Below are 22,042 nucleotides of genomic sequence, written 5' to 3' on the forward strand. Positions count from 1 at the left end.
ATATAAGGTATTTTGGTTAAGGGGAAAATAAATCTCATATTTTCCAAATGTCTAATGTCATCTATATATATAAAAGCTTAATATGCAAATCGACCTGATGGCAGAACAACCAGTCGCTATGATGTGCACTGACCACCAGGGGGCAGATACTCAATGCAGGAGCTGCCCCCAGCCCTCAGGCTCCGATCACCTGATTGAGGCCTGCTGGCCAACCTCTTGGTCCCTCCCCGCCACCAGCAGGCTCCAATCACCTGATGGGGAATGGGGAACCGGGGGTGGGTGGCAGCAGATGTGGGCAGTGCTAGGCCAAGGTGGGTGCAAGCAAGCAAAGCCCTGATAGCCCCACCAGTCACCCAACACACAGATGGCGACCAACAGTGGGGGGCAGGGCTGGCAAGTGGGCGGGAACAGCCAACCTCTCCATCCCTCACCCCGGCTGGCAGGCTCCAATTGCCCAATGGGGACTAGGGAACCAGGGGTGGGTGGTGGCGGACACGGGCGGCACCAGGCCAAAGCGGGTGCGAGTGAGCAGGGCCCCGATCACCCAGCTGGTCACCCCACACACAGAGGGCGACCAGTGGCGTTGATGGCAGGGAGTGGGGCCAGCTACCGAGAGCTGGAGAAGATTGTCTCTGATTTCAGGCCAGGCCTAGAGACCCTACTCATGTGTGAATTCCATGCACTGGGCCTCTAGTATTTAACAATACAGGGTTCTAGTAACAATTTTCTGTGACTTGCTAAGTTTTGCCAAACTTACCTAAATAAATTTATTGCTTGAATAATTTCTGGAGAATTAAGTTGATGCTCTTTTGCATTTGCTAATTTTTCTCTTGTTTCTTCCTGAGTAGATCTGCAAAGAAGCTTGCTACTCTCTTTGTGAACCTGTGTGTCACTGCGGAGACTCATGAGGTCTCTGCTCTGTGGTTCCTATGGTATGTGAAGCAGTGTGGAGGCACAACCAGGATCATCTCAACAACCAATGGAGGGCAGGTACCTATCCATACCTCCACCATTCCAACAGAAAATCACCACCGCCTAAAATGAAAGATTGACATCATCCTTCAGTCATGAATGGATGGGATGAATCAAGAGGCAGTCTTGTGGCTTTCAGAACTATATCATAGCAGCTCAAGGTGACTTTTGTGAGGGACAGTCTGTTTGTTAGGTACCCAATGTAAGAACCCAGCAGCCAATGTAATTTTAAGATTAGGCTTCTTAGCCTGGCTAACATGGCTTGGTGGTTGAGCATCACTTATGAGCCAGGAGGTCACAGTTCAATTCCGGATCAGGGCACATGCCCAGGTTGCAGGCTCCATCTCCCATGTGGGGCATGCAGAAGGCAGCTGATTAATGATTCTCTCTCATCATTGATATTCCTATCTCTCTCTATTCCTCTCCCTTCTTCTCTGAAATCAATAAAATACATTTTTAAAGGATTAAGCTTCTCTCTTTTATATACTTACTAGAGGCCCAGTGCATGAAAATTCATGCACTGGAGGCGGGGGGTCCCTCAGCCCGGCCTATCCCCTCTCATAATCCAGGAGCCCTCAGGGGTGGGAGGCTACCCAGGCAATCAGGGGAATGCAATGCCCTCATCACACCTCTGCTGCTGCCACTGCCGGCAGCACAAGTCTCGGCCAGCCCTGGTTACCCGAGCCTCAGGTGGCCCTGGGTGGCTGGATAGCTGCCATACAATGCTTGCCTGTGCCTCGGACATCCCTGGGTGGCTGGGGGGCTGAGGGGACTGGGAGACTCTGGAGGCAGGTGCGTGGAGCCGCCAGACCCACCTGGGGGCGAGCCTGGCCATGCCGCATGCCTGCCGCCCCAGTGGGGCTGAGGGGACTCAGCACCGCCATCTTGTGGCTGTAGGCACTGCCATATTTGAGGGTGTGGCAGTCAATTAGCATATTCCCTCCTTATTGGCTGTGGGCGCCACCATCTTTGTGAGGGTGTGATGGTCAATTAGCATATTCCCTCTTTATTAGATAGGACAGGACAGTGGTAGGCAAACTCATTAGTCAACAGAGCCAAATATCAACAGTACAAGAATTGAAATTTCTTTTGAGAGCCAAATTTTTTAAACTTAAACTTCTTCTAACGCCACTTCTTCAAAATAGACTCACCCAGGCTGTGGTATTTTGTGGAAGAGCCACACTCAAGGGCCAAAGAGCTGCATGTGGCTTGCGAGCTGCAGTTTGCCAACCACAGAGATAGGAGAACATCTGATGAACATGATGAGCACTTCTTGATAAATTCAACAAGGAAAGTCAGAAATGCATTTAAACTTAAAACACACACATGTGGAATTCATTAATTCATTCATTGCCTATTTCCTGAGCCCCAGCATTGTATAAGGCACTGTGTTAGGTATAGTAAGAAGTGGTTTAGAGTTTTTATATAATCTGCTTGGTAGTCATTTTTCTTTTCTCTCCTTCTTTGTCCTCACCCTCTTCCTCTTCATTCCCCACTTCTTTCTCCTTTCCTCATTCTTTTCTTCCTAAGCTTATTTGAAACAGTCTTTTTAAAAAATTAACTGAGTCCAGCTGGTGTGGCTCAGTGGTTGAGCATCAACCCATGAACCAGGAGGTCATGGTTCAATTCCCAGTCAGATCACATGTCTGGATTGTGGGCTTGATCCCCAGTAGGGGGTGTGCATGAGGCACCTGGTCAGTGAGTCTCTCTCATTGATGTTTCTATCTATCTCTCCCTCTCCCTTCCTCTATATGAAGTCAATAAAAACAAATTAAAAATTAATTGAACTGAAAATTTGGGAGGAGGCAGTCAGTTCAACTCTGTAGAACATTTGGGAGCTTTAGCAGGACTCAGAAAAGATGGTGCAGTGGCCACAGAAGCAGCAGGCACCTGACCCAGAATGAGATGGGCAGCTTGCAACAGGGAGTAGGCTGGTCTGGGGAGAGTGGGCCAGGGAGGTTCTGAGCCCAAGTAATAAGAATGGGAAAAAACAGGCTCCTGTAAGTCATGGCCTAGCTGTAGGTATAGCTTCACCAGACACATCAACTCAATAAAAGGATGCAGATGATACATATAGTAGGGATAGTGACCAGGCATATAGGGCATGGGGTCAGGGTGAGATTGTCCAGCTGAGGTTGGAGCCTGGAAATCTGCAAAAGCATAGCCTGGAAGTTGACTGTTAGAAAACCTGTAATTTTGTCAAAATCCAGCTATAACTAGTTAGACAGCAATGGTGAAAGACACTTCACAACAGCAAAATTAAAATTTATATATATATAATCTCACAAAAAGATATGTGAGAAAAAAACTACCAATTTAATAATTTATACCCATTATTATATTTCCTGCCTATCTTTTTAATCTTTGTTTTCTTTCCAGGAGAGGAAATTTGTGGGTGGATCTGGTCAAGTGTGTGATCGGATAATGAATCTCCTTGGGGATCAAGTGAAGCTGAAGAGGGCTGTGACTCACATTGACCAGACAGGAGAAAATATCCTTGTGGAGACCCTAAATCATGAGGTGTATGAGGTAACCAAGAGCCTTAAACTAAGGGAAAGAGGCCAGAGTCCCATACATAACCAAAGCTTAAATAAAATCAAGAATGTTCCAGACTTTATAGACCATCTCTTTGCCAAAAGTGGAAAAACTAACTCTATATGAAAGAAAGGAAAAAAAGAACCAGAGTATTTGGGGGAGGGTAATAAAAACATACTGGTATATTATCAACCCTCTGTATTGGGCTCCTACATAATTATAAAAACAAATAAAATATTTATTTGATAAATATCAAGTGCCTTCTATGTGCCTGGCCATATTCTAGGAGTTGGGAGCAGAATATTGAACAAAACAGATAAAATTATTTGCCTTCATGTGGCTTACATTCTCATGAAAGAGAAAGTCCTTAGTTAAAATATACAAGCGCTGTAGAAAAATCAAGCAGGGAAGGGGGAGAGAGTCTGCCATAAGGTGGGGGTGGGACAACTGGTCATGCAATTTTAAATAAGTCATCAAGGAAGACTCATTCAGAGGTGATATTTGAGCAGAGAACCAAAAAAGATGATGGATTAAGTCATATAACTTTCTGCGGGAAGAACATTCCAGGTAGACCGTACAGCCAGAGCAAAAGTCCTGAGGTAGAAACAAGCCTGGCATGATGAAGGAACTGCAAGGTGGTCAAAATGGCAGAATTGAGAATTGAGGGGAAGAATAACAGGAGGTGAGATCAGAGATGACTTATATGGTCTTGGAAGTCTTGGAAGTGACTGTGAGGAACTTGGTTTTGACTGTAAGTGTGATGGGAAGTCATTGGAGGTTTTGAACTAGGAAACAATAAAGGCTCATTTTGGTTTTAACAAGATCCTTTTAGTTCTTCTGTTAAGAAGAGAAAGAAGCCCTAGCCGGTATGGCTCGGTGGATAGAGCGTCGGCCTGCAGACTGAAGGGTTCCAGGTTCAATTCCGGTCAAGGTCATGTACCTTGGTTGCGAGCACATCCCCAGTGAGGGGTGTGCAGGAGGCAGCTGATCGATGTTTCTCTCTCATCAATGTTTCTAACTCTCTATCTCTCTCCCTTCCTCTCTGTAAAAAATCAATAAAATATATTTTAAAAAAGAGAGAGAATGAAGTGGAGAAAAGAGTTAATTAAGGGAGAAACACTGGGAAAAAAGCACAACGCACCAACAATGTTTAACCACTCCCCTCTCCCTCTCCCAGGCTAAGTATGTGATTAGTGCTATTCCTCCTATTCTGGGCATGAAGATTCATTTCAATCCTCCTCTGCCAATGACGAGAAACCAGCTAATCACGCGTGTGCCTTTGGGTTCAGTCATCAAGTGTATCGTTTATTATAAAGAGCCCTTTTGGAGAAAAAAGAGTAAGTACTTTCCTTAAATAAAGACCTTGGGGAGAAGGTCAAAGAAACTTGGTACAAAGACACACATTTGCATGCAACTTTTTATTAGAAAGCTGGGCATAAAACGTTAGTCCAGTTTCTAAGTACAATGCTATCAGATAAAGCATATTGGCACAAACTCAAAATTATCTTCCCTTAGAATATGACCAACTCTTTTTCTAATTCTATATAAAATGTATTTAATCCTCCCACAAAATCTTGTGGAAATAGGTTATTAATATTTTCTAATACAGATATTTAAAGTATGAGTTTCATGTACGGTGCCAGATTGGTACTTGAGTAGATAGAGCCAAAGGACAATAGGGTGGATGAAATTGGGAAGGCTTAGAGATGACTTAGTTGGACATTCCTGTTAGCCACCAGCTATGTAGAGAGAAGTAGGTCAGTCATAGTATTACCCTAGGCAGAAATTATAGCTAATCATCTATCTTTAGCGTCTTGAATCCCTAATAAAATTTGCTATATTAGTGAAATATTGGGAAGACCACTTTATAAAGTCTAACCACTATGCTGTATGCCTGAAATTAATACAAAATAATATTGAATGTAAACTGTGATTGAAATTTTAAAAAAGAATGAGTTTATAGAGGTATTCACAAAAGTGGGGATTCTGAAAATTTCCAGGCAAGTTCTCATTTGTGTCAAGATTCTACTATATTAAATTAAATCAATTTATTCATTCAGATACAGTCAGCAAGTGCGCTATGATACTGGGAAAAAATATTACAGGGATGCTCACTAAAAGTGCTAGATTCTGGAATGATGGAAATGATGCTAGAGATGCTCTGTTCAATATGACAGCCACTAGCCATATGTAGGTGTTGAACACTTGAAAAGTAACTAATGAGACTAAGGAACCACATTTTTCTTTTTTTTAATATATTTTTATTGATTTCAGAGAGGAAGGGAGAGTGAGTGAGAGAGATAGAAACATCAATGATGAGAGAGAATCATTGATTGGCTGCCTCTTGCACACCCTGCACGGAATGGAGCCCACAACTCGGGCATGTGCTCTGACCAGGAATAAAACCATAACCTCCTGGCTCATGGGTCAACGCTCAACCACTAAGCCACGCTGGTTGGGCACATTTTTCTATTTTATTTTATTTTAATTGCTTTAAATTAAAATGTAACATGCCACATGCAGTTAGTAGCTACTGTATTGGATAATACAATGCTAGAGTCTTATCACATTTACTCTTATTACATCTATTTTTCTTCTGAGAGAAGGCTATGTATGAACAGTCAGTACCTGGGACTGAGGGCAAAGAGAAGGATGAACTGAAATGAGGAACTAAACTGCAGAAAAGGTAGAAATTATGCTGGAGGCAAAGGAGAAATTTTCACAGTTGTACCTTGGGGTGGTTCTTCCTGTATATATCCTTTTCTAGCCACATTATAGCCTCCTAATTCCCCACCTTTGCAGGAGATCCTATTGAGGGCTACTATTAAATTAGTGCACTAGTTGAGCAAATAATCTACCCTTTGCAAAGGACAGTGTGTAGTGACCCACCGTGAAGAACATGCTGCTAAACTGCTTCCTCTTGTGATTCAGGTCACCTATTTTTTCCCTAAGAGTTCATTCCTGTTTGTTTGATTGTAGCTTGTTACTGCTTTTGTCATTGTTACTCTTGATAAAGAACTTCATTAAACTTTTCAGTTTTTCTCAGTGTTTTTCCTGCCTCAGCACACCTGAGTGGAATACAAACACCCTTCATCCCAGTGGCTGACTAGGACATTGATTCTCAGGAATGCACCATGGGAAGGGATGTGGGAGGAGAGAGAGAGAAAGAGAAGCAAGTGCAGGCTAAAAGGCCTTACAGGTGTGTCTGCTCTTGTGCAGGTAAAGGCGGTACACACCCTCAAAGTTCTTTCTCTGTTCGTTCTTTCTCATTTTGAAACCCTCTTATTGGATTTTCTATACATTTGTTCCAGAGTCTTCCACTATAATTTTGTTCAAAGAAACTCAGTTTGCAAATAAATGATAGACCAGGAGGTAGGGTGCACTGTAGTAGGATATTGTTATAACATTTTAGATTCTGCTTTGACATTTTCACCATTTCACAGTCTTTTATTGAAATTTCATATACTAGTATTTTGCTCAGGAGGAGAATGAGACAAGCCCTTTGTGCAGAATGAGCCGAAATTGTTTCTCAAGTTGTTCTGGAGATCATGTTTGAAATGAAGGTTTGGAGCTCTGTGTATGGGTATCTTGATAGAGTAACGAATGTCTTCTTCCATTTTGCTGTCCTTCCAAGATTATTGTGGAACCATGATTATTGAAGGAGAGGAAGCTCCAGTTGCCTACACGTTGGATGATACCAAACCTGATGGCAACTATGCTGCCATAATGGGGTAAGGCACAGTTATGGTGGTATGAATGCTATTTGATGTTGACAATGTATTCCCATACTATTGATAATATGTCCCAAACTTTTACAAATAAATTTTTACCCAATAGCACTATTCTCCCAATCCAGCAGCAGAAAAATTCTTTTATAAATAATGTTTGCCAATGAATATTTAGAAAGAAATGATAACACCAGTAACATTTTAAAATTTGCTATATTCGTTTTCTGCTTCATATTTAATGCTGTGACTTGATATATTTCCATAAGCTATCTTTTGTGAAAGCATGATATTAAGACCTGATTTAGGGTTTTTATCAAGAGGGCTTCTTATGGAGACTTACATGAACATCAGTGTTATTTATGTGGAACAATGAGGTTTTCCAAGTCCCACTAGAGAAGACCCAAGACCAGCCCAGTCCTCATCTTGGCAGGGAACAGTCAAAATTAATATGAGCCCTAGAATACGTAGGAGTTTATTTCAGAGAGAGTGTAGGGTCAGAGGAGGGAGATCAAAGACAGTTGCGAGGTGGAAAGTGATCATACAGCTACAAATGGAGGCAGATTCTACTAGTAGAAGGGTGGCCACTAGAGAGACACCATTGTGTAGCTAGAGCCAAAGGACAATAGGGTGGATGAAATTGGAAAGGCTTAGAGATGACTTAGTTGGACATTCCTGTTAGCCACCAGCTATGTAGAGAGAAGTAGGTCAGTCATAGTATTACCCTAGGCAGAAATTATAGCTAATCATCTATCTTTAGCATCTTGAATCCCTAAAACTGGAAGGTGCATTTCAGTGTCTGGAATGTAACATGTAAATAGTAAAACACTAAGTAACTACTGTATAATTTGTTTCTTTGGCTTTACTTTTAACCTGTGCACTAGGCACATGTGTAGCTATAGAAATGAGGCCAAGATGAAAGCAGCAAATAATTTTCCCCTTTTTTTGCTTGTTTGTATGTTTCAGATTTATCCTTTCCCATAAAACCCTAAAACTGGCACGTCTTACCAAAGAAGAAAGGTAAGAAAAAAAAAGTGCTTCTTTTTTCCCCTCTTCCTTCCTTTCTTCCTTCCTTCCTTCCTTCCTTCCTTCCTTCCTTCCTTCCTTCCTTCCTTCCTTTCTTCTTTCCTCTGCCTCTCTCTTCCTTCACCCCCTTCCCTCCCTTTCACCTCCCTCCCTTCTTTTCTGTCTACTTGACTGCCTTTCAATTTTACTTAAATTTTTAACTTAAATACCGCCTAAAAATATGTGTTTCCAATGTTACATGTCTGTTGTGTTAATTACAAGGGTCTTGTATAAGGGCACAGTACTTATAACTTAAGAATCAAGTATTCAAATTAATATTTATTGAGTTTATTGTACATAAGGAACCAAGAAAGAAGTTACAGAGAATACATAATACACATATCACCTGAGAATACAAAAATGAATATAGCCCAGGAGCTAAAAATTTACTTGGGGAGAATGCATTTCTAACAAGTTCCTGGGTGATGCTGCTGATGGGATCACATTGTTTTACATTATTAATGAAAAGATCATGTGAGTTTGTTGATAAAACTTAAATTCTGCGACCTTAAGTAACCTGCTCAAGACCTTACAGTTCATAAGAGACAGAAGCAGAATTTAAAGCTTTTCTTGCTCCCTTCTCTCTCTGCTATGCCTATTGCTTTGCAGTGGAGTAGGAAAGGGGTGAGTAAGGATCATGTCTGCATCCTCCCAGAATCTCCAGGGCTTAGCAGATTGACACTTGCAGGGGTCCTCAAACTTTTTAAACAGGGGGCCAGTTCACTGTCCCTCAGACCGTTGGAGGGCCAGACTATAGTTTAAAAAAACTGTGTACAAATTCCTATGCACACTGCAGGCCTGGGACGAGTCAGCTGCTAAGCAGGACAGGCAGCTGCACCCGGCGGGCCGGATAAATGTCCTCGGCGGGCCGCATGTGGCCCTCGGGCCGTAGTTTGAGGACCCCTGCTTAAGAGGAACACAACATTTTTTTAAATGAATGAACAAATTACTGTATGCCCCAGTGATTCAGGCAATGCCTCACTTTATTTTCTGTTTGTGACCTCATTGATTTAAAACATTTGAAATAGAACAAAGTGCCTTGTTTTGAAAAATTGAAATGAAATGTCAAGTGGAAGCAATGGCTCACAGTGTCTTTTTGAATGAGGGGATAGGTGCCTCTTTCATATTTTGTTTCACTTCCTTCATTTTCACTTTTGTCCCCACTCCTCCTCTCATAGGTTGAACAAACTTTGTGAGCTCTATGCAAAAGTTCTGGGATCCCAAGAAGCTTTGCAGGTAAGGCTGCTTCTCAACCCTTTCCGTAAGAGAGAGAGAGAGAGATCTTGCTTTGTCCTCAAGGGACTAGCAGGGATAGGCTCATCAGTAGGGCCCTAGAACTCATGTTTTCCTTAATGCATTCTCAAAGGGGTCTACACAGGGCTGATCAACCCATAAGTTGTCCCAAAGAATATGGGCCCTGGCTGTGTTGGCAGCTCAGGAAGCTTGCAACACTACTGGAACATGTGGGGTGCAGGGAAAGAGACAAGCCCATTCAGCTGGGTTTCCTAGATATCTTTGGAAGTTGCCTGAGAAAACTGATCTTCAAGTTAAACTAGTAGTACTCTGCAGGTGGTCAAAGGAGGAATACTGTGGGGTAGGGAGGCATTGTGGAAGGGTGTTTGTTGATAGTCAGAAGGTCCCATGTACTCATAACCAGTAGCCATAACCGCCTCCCACATCACTATTTAAAGAATGGGTCGGTGTTCTCATTACATTTACCAGACTGCTGGCTTCTTTATGTTTTGACATGGAATAAATAATTTTTTGAAAGTGATTATTAAATCCAGTTATCCATGAAGCATTTGAAGGCAATGGAAACCAATGTACAAATGAGCAGTTAAAGTGTGAGGAGTATCTAATGAAGGGGCTAAGAATGTTTAACTTGTTAAGCCTCTCAAGTACAAATTTCTTCAATGCACACCATGACCTAGTTGAGCAGCTCCATGGCTTGTTCTTATTATTCTTATTTTATTCAACTTTGTAGTGACTTAATTTCTCCTAATCCAGTTGTTGTAGCTTTTGAGTTTGTCATTTTTGTTCATTCTTGTAAAGCAAGTATTTTTTCCTGTACTTCATGTAGGTAAAACGTGTACTCTCAAGGATTTTTGGAGTTCTTTCTCAGCAGATGAACAAGAATAATTAATTGATGGTTTTAGATAGAAACATAATAATGGTGAATGTGTTTTGTTTCATTTTCTGCTTTCATATACAATTTGGCAAGTTTAAATATAAGCATCAACTCTAGGCACAAAGGTAGTATGAGTGAAGTAGCAAAATCAAATATATATACATATATTTGCATCTGTTAAAATTACTGTGTTTTTTTTCTATTTAAAAATACTGTTCAAGAGATTTTACCCTGGTAGATATCCCAACTTTTTTGAAATTACATTCTGAGATGCTCTTAGGCTGACACAATTTTAAATGAAATTATTCCACCAACCTGTGAGGTAATTGTTTGTTGAATCTCAGTTGGAGAGGAAAGCAATTATTCTCAAATTCCCCAAAAAGTTGATCATTTTTAATCTGGAAAAGTCTTTTTTTTCCTATTAAGAATGTGAATGATTAGTTGCTGCTGATAAAAATGGGGTGGTCCTGTCCTTGTTTGCTCTTGGCATAGAGCGGGGCACTTGCTTTATGCTTGCTTTGTTGTCTATTGTGCAGAAGGAAGCAAGTCCTGGGAGCAAGGAAAGGTGAAAGATGAAGTCCACCCTTCCTTCTGATTGGCAGGAAACAGTCAGAGAAGGGTGGTGATGTGGTGCTTGTCACCCTCAGATGCAGAGAGGGCAGAGGGCTGGCCATCAGACATTTTTTAGACCAATAGTTGTTTACAAGTACCACCAACAGAATTGCCTATATCCCATGAAAACATTAATTTGTCTATCTAGCTTCCTTCAACAAAGCTCAATAACACTACAGGTCTGGAGCAACTTATACCCCTCAGTCAGGTCCTAGTGCTTTGTAAATAGGATGCATTACAAATGACTACCCAAAGTTTTCTAAGTGACTGCAATTTATTTTTATTTCTGGAATTTTCCATTTTACCTTTTTTAATTTTTTTCTATTATAGCTTACATTCAATATTAGTTTGTATTTGGTTCAGATGCATAGCACAGTGGCCAGACAACCATATACTTCACAAAGTACTCAACTTGACACCCAACTGGCACCATGCATAGTTATTACAACATTGTTGACCAGACTGCAATTTTTTAAATAAAACATTTTACCAAAATTTATTTTAAAGGAACATTTTTCCTCTTAAAACTTGTCATGTTGATTTTATCTTTTCAAAATCATGCTTAATAATAATGTGAATGTTTAGTTATTTTAATAAAGAGCTTGAGCTTTGCAAAATGTCATCTAATGTTTTGCCTGTTCGTGGCAAAAACATATTTTTAGACCAATAGTTGTTTACAAGTATCATCAACAGAATTGCCTATATCCCATGAAAACATTAATTTGTCTGTCTAGTTTCCTTCGACAAAGCTCAAAACATGAATCCAATCATCTTTTTTCCTTGACAGACATGTTTTTCTGTTTTATTTCTATTCTAACCACTCCAGAAGCAAAAATCCTTTTTAAAACTTGTCTTGAAACCATTAGGCACTAAAACTTATTAATAGTCAAGACTGATTTTTAAATGGAACTAAACAGGTGCAGCTTGTGACCAGTACCTGAGACATGAATGAACCAACTGAGAAAACTTTCTGAAGTCAAAATTTCTTATTTTATTACCAAGGATATTTACCTGCCCAAAGACATACCTTTAAAAAACATCAGGATAATAAGGCTCTACTTCAGACATATGATGGATCTTCAACATGAAGCTTATTAGAATGTGTTTGGTTTATTCTGGAGTGGATTCCCTTGAGTTTTATTTGAGCTTTTGTCACTCTGCCATGCAGCCGGTGCACTATGAAGAGAAGAACTGGTGTGAGGATCAGTACTCAGGAGGCTGCTACACAACCTACTTCCCCCCGGGGATCATGACTCAATATGGAAGGTAGAGTAAAAGCATGCTAATTTTAATGCAAATTCTAAACAGGTTCATGCAGCTCTTCTGTTTCTTCGGAATGTTAAAAATCCATAATCTTGTTTGTATATTGTGAATCTCATGAAAGAAGTCATAATTCTGCATCATGGGGGAGCCTTTCACTCTAAGTCCTTTGAAGAAACAATCCCAATCAGTATAACCAAAGAAGTTTGCAGCATCATAATAGGAACTTAGATAATCAGAAGGTTCACTTATATTGTAAGAAGAAGTACCTTTATACTGAGTTTACAGCTCAGTAAAATTTCCTCAAATGGAACTGTATAAGTGCCAACATGAGTACATTATAAAAGCAAAATGAGTTCAAGACTGAAAGTGAAGGGACTTGGGCTCCAACTCCTAATTCTACCAATAACTGACTTTTTCATCCTGGATAGGTCACCTCACCTCTTTGAACCTCACTTTTCTTATTGGGTGTATGAGAAAATACAAATAGCGTATAATATACAATAATCAGTATATTGATATTCAGTTTTATTTTTCAGCATCTTTATTGTGATATAATTCATATACCACACAATTTACCCAAACAAAATGCATAATTCAATGATTTTTAGCATTCATAGTGGTTTGTATCCAAGTATGACTCATTGGTGTTCAGTTAATTGTATTTGATAACAACAAGGTGTGAATTAATGATATAGCAGTAATATTTATGAATATGAGAGTAATATTAAACCAAGCAGTAATTTAATGCTGAGCTCAAGCTAAACAAAATAGGAAATGTAGAGTAGTGAGTAAAAGGGTGTTGAAAGTGTATAATTAAAAAAGGGTGTGAATAACTGTAAATGACTAATGGATCTGTTCATGAAAACCAGTCAAAGAAATATTAAAATCTATACCTGTGAGAAGGTATATAATGATTTTGGTTAGCACTTTCATCATCTTTCTGAAGATAACTAATATCATCTATGAGAACACCTGATTAGTTACTGGGTTAACAAGTTAATTTTTTTGATATGGTGAATGTAGAATATGTCAATAGCAATAGCTCAATTCAGCACTTAGTGGCTAAGTGCCAACCACTTTCCAAGCCTTGTGCTAAAAACTTTGATACCAAGAAAAGCCCTCTCCGCTGTGAAGGAGCTGATGGTGTTGGGGGCTGGGGTGGGGATGGGGATCTAAGAGAACATCAAACATTGCTCTAATGCTATGGTAATGACACTAATTACTATGGTAAGTACTCTAGTAGAGGGGTATACAAAAACCATGGATGCCTAGGGAGTGATAGTCTAGCCTTACCTAGAGAAATAAAAAAAGGCTTCATAATACCCATCTCATTTGAGGATTGTAGAAGGCAGAGAAAGGCTTTTGGGAAATGTACTCTAGGCAGAAGGAACTGTATGAGCAAATGCTTGAAATCCTACAAGTTCATGGAATGTCTGGAGAGGGGGTTTCTGCATGGCTGGGCTCTGGGTGATATTGCATTCCTGAATGTATTATATGAAGCCAGACTGTTTAGTTTTCTGATAAAAGGCTTGGTAGTATACAGTGTGTTATAATATGCACAATATATGAGTATATGTGTGTTAGCTTTGGACATACTAAGCAAAACATAGGGGATAAAAACAGAGACCTTGTCCAGCTGGGATGGCTCAGTGGTTGAGCGTTGACCTATGAACCAAGAGGTCACAGTTCAATTCCCGGTCAGGGCACATGCCTGTGTTGTGGGCTTGATCCCCCCAGTGTGGGGTGTGCAGGAGGCAGCCAATCAATGATTCTCTCTCATCATTGATGTTTCTATATCTCTCTCCCTCTCCCTTCCTCTCTGAAATCAATAAAAATATACTTTTTAAAAAACAACAGAGACAGACCTTGATATCTGGCAGGCTTAGTTAAAATTGTAGCTCTGCTATTTGCTAACAGTGTGGCTCTTGACAAGTCACTACACATTTCTCCAATATTCAGTTTATTCATGTGTAAATAGGATAATGATAATAGTCACTATGTCATAGAGTTGATTGAAATGATTAAAGAAATAATTCAGTAAGGGAGGGAATATAAACAAGTGGTTAAGATTGTGTGCTCTAGAGTCAGATACCACCTCTCCCACTTACTAGCTGTGACCTAGAAAAAATTACTTTGTCTTTGTTGCTGGTTAGGAAGCAGACTCTGAAACAAAGAGCATACAAGATATGTGCTAGGGACAGCATTTGGTATCAACACCTGTGAGAGAGGAAGGAAACAGGAGTGGGCAGAGGAAGACGTTGGGCTGTGATACAGTTCCAATGAAGGCCTCAGCTGTTCCCACAGGGAGCTCTGGAGCTAGGGATGGCCCTTAAGAGTTGTTCCAAGAATCTTTATAGCCCCATGATGATCAGTCATTGGATGCAACTGCTGCTGGAAGGAGGCATGACCTTGAGCAAGACATTTTTCTTCAGCTGAGACAGTCTCCAAAGAGGACTGCTATCAAAAGGTCATCTTCTGGCAATACTTCCAGCAGCTAAAAATAAGCCTTTCATTCTTGATAGGGGTTCTGGGCAGTGCATCACAATGTCCACCACAGTCTCTGTACCTCTACATTCTCATCTGCAAAATGGGGATAAAAATAGGACCAACCTCATAGGGTTGTGATAAAAACTAATGCACTTAGAAGAGTATTCAAATTTGTTAACCTTTGTAATGTAAAGCGATAAAACTCAATACTGGTAGAGGTAAGTGCTCATGAATGGTAGTTTTGGACTCACAGATTTGTTACATGTTACTGATGGAAAAGGTCTTAGAAATCATCATAGTGTGTCCTTGAAGAGATGGGGAAGCCAGAGTGATGATTTCCCAAGTTCATTCGTGAAATAGCCAGGTAAGGAACTGGGGCATGTGTCAGCTTATAAAGAGTTAGTGAGCCATAGAAGGAGCTACTCATGACTTCATGTAGGTGAAGCAAAGGCATGCTCCATTGATGTTAGTCCCTTTACTTGTAAGCTCTTGGTACAGGAGTGGATTTTGTCTGTGACAAGAATCATGCAAGAGTTGGAGGAACCTGTGAGCATTTTGCCAACATTCACAATGTAATACTTACTGATGTTTAGAATCTGAGGATACCAACTAGCCTTGGTCATTGTGTTCTTTGGTTCTCTGATACTGACCACTTTTACCTCTTTGCTTTTGTTTCCAGGGTACTCCGCCAGCCAGTGGGCAGAATTTATTTTGCAGGCACAGAGACTGCTACACACTGGAGTGGTTACATGGAAGGGGCTGTGGAGGCTGGAGAGAGAGCAGCCCGAGAGGTAGGGCTCAGTAGTCTCAGTTGAAGTGAACACTTTAACCCAAAAGTAAGAATGGAAATCTCTATCATGTCAGCCAAGATAAAAGGAATCCATTGGACAAAAGATCACTATGGCTCTCTTTGAGAAATAACCTAGGACTAATATTATAGCACCAAACGTGTTTCTATTAGGACTCAGAATTCATTTTTATATTTCCTAACAATTCCTGTGATCTCATGCCTATTAAGTCATGTTCACAAATACAATTTATGATGAGCCTATTGATTGGAGCCTCTTATGCCATCAATGAAAGACTTTTTGGGAACTTTTAAAGGTTCAGTGGACTATGTTAGCTGTTACTCTGGTATTATTTATAGATATCTCGAGACTCAGTCCTTTATTTAAAGAGCAGATTTGGAGAAAGATGGTGTTACTTTTGTTATTCACCAGGATATTCTTTCTTTTCAGATCCTGCATGCCATGAGGAAGATTCCAGAGGATGAAATCTGGCAGTCTGAACCAGAGTCTATGGTAGGTTATATTTTATTTCATGAATTCAAATCTTTGTCCTTTAAAACAATTATTTTAGCCCTAGCCTGTTTTGCTCAGTGGATAGAGCGTCAGCCTGTGGACTGAAGGGTCCCAGGTTTGATTCCGGTCAAGAGCACATGCCAGGGTGGTGGGCTCGGTCCCCAGTAGGGGGCATGCAGGAGGTAGCTGATCAATGATTCTCATCATTGATGTTTCTATCTCTCTCTCCCTCTTCCTTCCTCTCTGAAATCAATAAAAATAAATATTAAAAAAATAATAAAAAATAAAAACAATTATTTTCAAAAAGAATACACTTGTACATATTCACATACCTTTCCCTAAGTGTTTCAACACATGAATGTTTAATGGCATGGGCTAGGTCAAAGGTGAGAGATTTAGAACTTTTAAAATTTGTAGCTGTCACATTCATTACAGATTATTAGGAAAAATATTTTTTTTGGTCTGAGAGTTCTAGACATTAAGAACTGAACATATGCCTGTTGAATAAATCTCTAATCTGGTGATTCTCAACAGGAGGTAGAAAATGAAAGGAAGATATAGGAGCATCCCTTGTCCAGGGGCAAAGGGATGAATAAAATGGAGATTTAGATTTAAAAATGGTGTTTTCTTATATACATTATTATTTTCATAATAAAACCCCAGGAAGTCTTCCTGTTTGGAAAGAAGGACACATACAAGATAGAATGAAATGCATTGCAGAGGACAAGGGTCAGAAAGGTCAATCAGGGGTAGGCAAACTTTTTGACTCGAGGGCCACAATGGGTTCTTAAACTGGACCAGAGGGCCGGAACAAAAGCATGGATGGAGTGTTTGTGTGAACTAATATAAATTCAAAGTAAAGGAGCGGAGGGGAGAGCAAGAGAACCGGATAGAACAGCCGGATCCGGCCCGCGGGCCGTAGTTTGCCCACGGCTGCTATTCCTCTATTAAGTATGAAGTAAAAAAGAATAGCCCTACCAGTCCGAGTTATTCTCTTAGTGCCTGTCACATATGGGATTGAGGGCTGAGTGGACCATAGATTTATTCAATTCAACAAATACTTATTGTGCACCAACTCTGCACCAGCTGTTGTGAAAAGGATCAGCAGTGTTTTCATGAGCTCAACATGTGGTTGAGAGAACAGATGATAACCAGAAAGCACAATTGTGATGAAGATGACATGCTGAGAATGTTAAAAGAGGGACCATCTTAGCCTGGGGGCACAGGAAGGGCTCCTTGAGGTATAAACTGAGACTTGAAGGATAAGTCAGAATTAGTTAAGGAAAGGGCCAGGTGGGGGATGGAGATGAGCGTTATGACCAGAGGGAGTGTTATGCTTAACAGTCTAGAGGTTGGTAAGAGTGAAGTTATGTTCAGAGAACTGGAGGAAATGCAGACTTTCTGGAGTGAAGTGCACAAGCCCGGTGCTGACACCAAATGTTCTCCGAACCAGGATGTTCCTGTGCAGCCCATTAACACGACCTTCTTGGAGAGACATTTGCCCTCCGTGCCAGGCCTGCTGAGGCTGATTGGATTGACTACCATCTTTTCAGCAACTGCTGTTGGCTTCCTGGCCCACAAAAGGGGGCTACTTGTGCGGCTCTAAAGAGAAGGCATCTGTAACCATACCTTCTTCTTACTTTATTTGGTGTGTGTGTTTGGGGATGGGGTTGCAATAAATTTTCATGAAGACATACAAACTCTAGTGTGAGACGGGGAGCAAGAGAAGTCAGACTTCTGACCATAGGAAAGTCTCTCTTTCTCTATTTGGTCCCTGCTTATTGTCCCCTGCTAGGCTGAGCACTCTGTCTTGCCCTTTTACAAATTTATTGCCCCCAGAAACGTCACAGTAGTTAACCAGTCTTGTTTAAGGTCCTTGCTGTCCCACAACACACCTTGCCCATGCACAAAAAAAAAAAATATATTAGCTTTTCCCTACCTCTATGGCTTTGTGCTTCTCCTTCCTAAACTGTAACATTCCTGTCTTTCAAGTTCTCTGCATTTGTCCTTAGAATCCTGTGTTGTTATAGGTGATAGACCTAAGAGAACATCTATCCTCACTTTCTATTTTAGAGTTGAGCCAACTAAAGCTGGGGGAGGAATATAATTATACAAGGTCTGAAATAAGACCCTGATGTTTTTGGAGACTAGAACACAGGTCCATTGTTTTTCCCACCTCCTTGGATGTATGCCCCAACAACCTTCCTCTACTCCCTGCCATGGTTGCTGATGACACCTTCTTGAATGGGTTTACTTTGTACTAACTTGTTATGTACCACCACTACTATACTACTCCTACTATTGTTATGCAATAAAGTTGATTCACCAGATGTCTGTTGTTTTTTCTTGAGTAATGACTTTTTTGAGGTTTTGACAGATTAAATCATAATATTCATTATATAATTGTGGCTTTAATGTATTTAGCCAAAAATTTCTTGAAGCCCAAATGATGAGATGCATTTTGATTGTGTGATCCATCATGGGTGGTATGTGTGTGGGCACTTGGTTAATGATTTATAATGATATGACATGGATGCTAAACAACAGAGTTCCTTGCTTTCACCCCTGAAAAAAATAACTGTCAAAATAAATGACATATTAATAAGCAAGATGATTTAACTATTAAGGTAATTAGAATATTTCATTTGACCTTTCATATTACTTACCAGTGCAAAGCTTTTTACCAGGTACACTCATTAATTTAAAACTATAGTTTCACAGTCCATTAGACTCTATTTGAACTACTCTTCAAATGATATTATTTCAAAGGACTCATATCTCTTGATTCCCAAAGTCAGCTTTTATCAGGATGTATTTTAAACCCATAAGTGACCATTCTTTCACTATCCCTTAGAAAATGAAGCTTAGCAATCTTAGCATAAATGGAATTTAAGAAATGTCCTAGAATTAATCAATCATAGTATAGAGTTTCTGATTTTACAGTGACATTTACATTCATGAATTTATAGGAACTTTAGAGACAAAAATGAGGAAATTAAAGAACCCACTAAGACTTTCTTTGTAAACTTTGTTTTGAATCTGTCTAAAAATATAATTAACATGCCCTGACTTAGTGGTTGAGTGTTGCCCTATGAATCAAGCAGTCATGGTTCCATTCCCATCAGAGCACATGCCCAGGTTGTGGGCTCAATCCCCAATAAGGGGCATTTAGGAGGCAGTCAATCAAACTCTCTCCTCTCTCTCTTCATTCCTCTCTGAAATCAATAAAAATATTTTTAAATGTAATGAACTTGACATAAGGATGTCTTTTTGAGCATGCTACCTTCCAAAATAATTTCCTAAAGTAGTCACATTACTAACTCTAACACATTCATTAAATCAAAACCACAATGAGGTATCAAACCTTCAAGGTTAGGCAAGAAGGCCCCCCACACAAGGAGCAGAGACTGGGCCTCTTCTGGAATTCCCAGGAGGATGCTGATGGCTACAGGGCACTGAGCCTTAGTCCTATCCCCCTCAAGCAGACCCATCTTTGTGAGAGGATGAGGTCTGAGATGCAGTCCATGGCTATTAGTCTACATTGGGCCCCTTAACTAACCTGTTCTCACTACAACTCCCTATGTGGTAGGGATATAGTTGGAACCCAGGTGCTGTCAATCTCTTACCCTTTGCTCCCACAGCAACTAAATATGACTTTTCATACACCTGCCAAGGTCTAGACCCCTGAATCCACTGGACTAGTCTCCATAGAACCTTAACTGAATCACCTGCCAACCTAACCTGGGATACTGATGGTTTGGTTCACTCACCTATCTGGGTTACCCTACCAAGCCATGTATACTGTATGATTGGCACTGTGAGAATGGGTAGTATCCAAAAGATAGGAGGAAACAAATGCTGAAGAGGATATGGAGAAAAGGGAACCTTTGTGCACTGTTGGCGGGGGGGATGTAATTGGTGCAACCACTATGAAAAATAGTATGGAAGTTCCTCAAAAAATTAAAAATAGAACCACCATATCATTAAGCAACTCTACTCCTGAAAATATATCCAAAAGAAACAAAAGCACCATGTTGAAGGGATATCTGCACCCTCATGTTCAAGGCAGCAACTATAATATTAAAAGCATAATATGCTAATTAGAACAGAAAGCCGAATGACCTTCCGGATGTCATTCTGGATGTCCTTCTGGATGAAGCCGCGGCAGTGGGGGCTGAGGCAGAAGTGGTTAGGGGCAATAACACAGGCAGGCAAGTGGTTAGGGGTGACCAGGCAGGCAGGCGAGCAGTTAGGGGTGATCAGGCAGGCAGGCGAGCAGTAAGGGGTGATCAGGCAGGCAGGAGAGCAGTAAGGGGTGATCAGGCAGGCAGGCAAAGTGGTTAGAGGCGATCAGGCAGGCAGGCGAGTGGTTAGAGGCAACCAGGCAGGCAGGCGAGCAGTTAGGGTGATCAGACAGGCAGGAGAGCAGTAAGAGGTGATAAGGCAGGCAGGTGAGTGGTTAGGGGAGATGAGGCAGTCAGGCAGGCAAGTGGTTAGGAAACAGCAGTCCTGGATTGCAAGAGGGGTGTCTGACTGCCAGTTTAGGCAGGGATTAGGCCTAAACCGGTAGTCAGACATCCCCCGAGGGGTCCCGGATTGCAAGAGGGTGCAGGCTGGGCTGAGGGACCACCCCCCCCCCCGTGCACAAATTTTGTGCACCAGGCCTTTAGTCTATATATAAAAGGCTAATATGCGAAGTGTCCCCTCGGGAGTTTGACTGGGAGAGTGGGAGTTTGATTGCTCAGTATGACGTGCACTGTCCACCAGGAAGCTGCGTGGAACAAAGGAAGGCCCAGCTGGCAGCAGTCAGAAGGCCACGATCAGCCCTGATCGCTGACCAGGCCTAGGGACACTACCCGTGCATGAATTTCGTGCACCAGGCCTCTAGTTATTTATAATAGCCAAGACCTGGGAACAATGTAAGTTTTCATCAAGGGATTAATGGATAAAAGTTGTGGTACACACACACATACACACACAGTAGAATATTCTAGAATGCTCTGAAGTCTAGGGGACTGTGTAGACAACTTTGTGTAATGTGGTCGTGGATTTATTGTTGTGGTTTATTTCCTGTAAGTTTGATTTTTAGGTACTGAAGAAGACTCATCCGAGTTGAAAATTCTCCTGGAGAGTGATCTTACTGACATTTTATTCTGTGGATGCTAGAAGCTAATCTCCTGTATTAGAAATGATTGATCTAATTAGACCCTGAACTTACCCTTGGCTGCTACTTTCTTATGTAATTGTTCTTGTCATTTCTGCTGATACTACACAATGAGCCACTGACAAGTCATATACTATGACATTTTAGACTCTGGCCTCTACTTATGATCTCTTTGACTTCTTTCAGCTTTCTTTACATATCAAGCATGAATCATTTCTTCCATAAGCATTCTGATTCAGTTTATTCTCCTTGAAAATCCATTTCCCTGGAAGGCAAAATGCTGAGTGGTACTGAACTTTTGCTCTTTAGTTTGCCATATCTGTCTTACCTCTAGGCCATTTTATTGTAATATAATTTCTTTTTCCTAACCTGCTGTCAAAAGCTTTTCAATACAAGAATCTTACCTAGGTTATAGAAAACCAAGGAGGAAATTCTGCAGTTTTGTGAGAGCAGTGGGAAGAAGACCACCAGCTGTTTCAGGAGAGTTAGTACTGGCATGAGCCATAAACCCCTCATCCCCACGACCCATACCTCTTCTCTGGTCCTTTGTTGTTCTCTACCTGCTCTTCTCTTCTCCTGCTCTACCTCCATTGTTACCAAATTCTCAGGCCCCCAGTCTACAGGTCAAGGATAGATATTGGCTAAATATAGCTCATTTTTAAGCTCAAGGTGGACTGTGGCCTGCTAACCTTCCTTTGGGATTTGTACCTGCAGGCAGTACTATTTCCTTGGCCTTGGGCAGTGGTCGGCAAACTGTGGCTCACGAGCCACATGCAGCTCTTTGGCCCCT

The 22,042-nt window shown here is 41.0% G+C and overlaps 1 protein-coding gene across 1 annotated transcript in view; it reads left to right on the forward strand.

Moving 5' to 3' along the window:
- The window catches only part of MAOB (monoamine oxidase B), a 73,063-nt gene extending 54,645 nt beyond the window's left edge, over window positions 1-18,418 (forward strand). Inside the window, exons 6-15 of the mRNA XM_080652096.1 lie at window positions 849-990; window positions 3,352-3,501; window positions 4,685-4,844; window positions 7,142-7,238; window positions 8,199-8,252; window positions 9,476-9,533; window positions 12,206-12,303; window positions 15,467-15,578; window positions 16,026-16,088; window positions 17,542-18,418. Coding sequence (XP_080508222.1) covers window positions 849-990; window positions 3,352-3,501; window positions 4,685-4,844; window positions 7,142-7,238; window positions 8,199-8,252; window positions 9,476-9,533; window positions 12,206-12,303; window positions 15,467-15,578; window positions 16,026-16,088; window positions 17,542-17,694 — 1,087 coding nt within the window. The 3' untranslated portion in view covers window positions 17,695-18,418. The remainder of the gene's footprint in view (window positions 1-848; window positions 991-3,351; window positions 3,502-4,684; window positions 4,845-7,141; window positions 7,239-8,198; window positions 8,253-9,475; window positions 9,534-12,205; window positions 12,304-15,466; window positions 15,579-16,025; window positions 16,089-17,541) is intronic.
- The last annotated feature ends 3,624 nt before the right edge of the window (window positions 18,419-22,042 follow it).

The sequence above is a fragment of the Plecotus auritus genome, assembly GCF_963455305.1.
Source record: "Plecotus auritus genome assembly, chromosome: X".
NCBI classification, from domain to species: Eukaryota; Metazoa; Chordata; class Mammalia; order Chiroptera; family Vespertilionidae; genus Plecotus; species Plecotus auritus.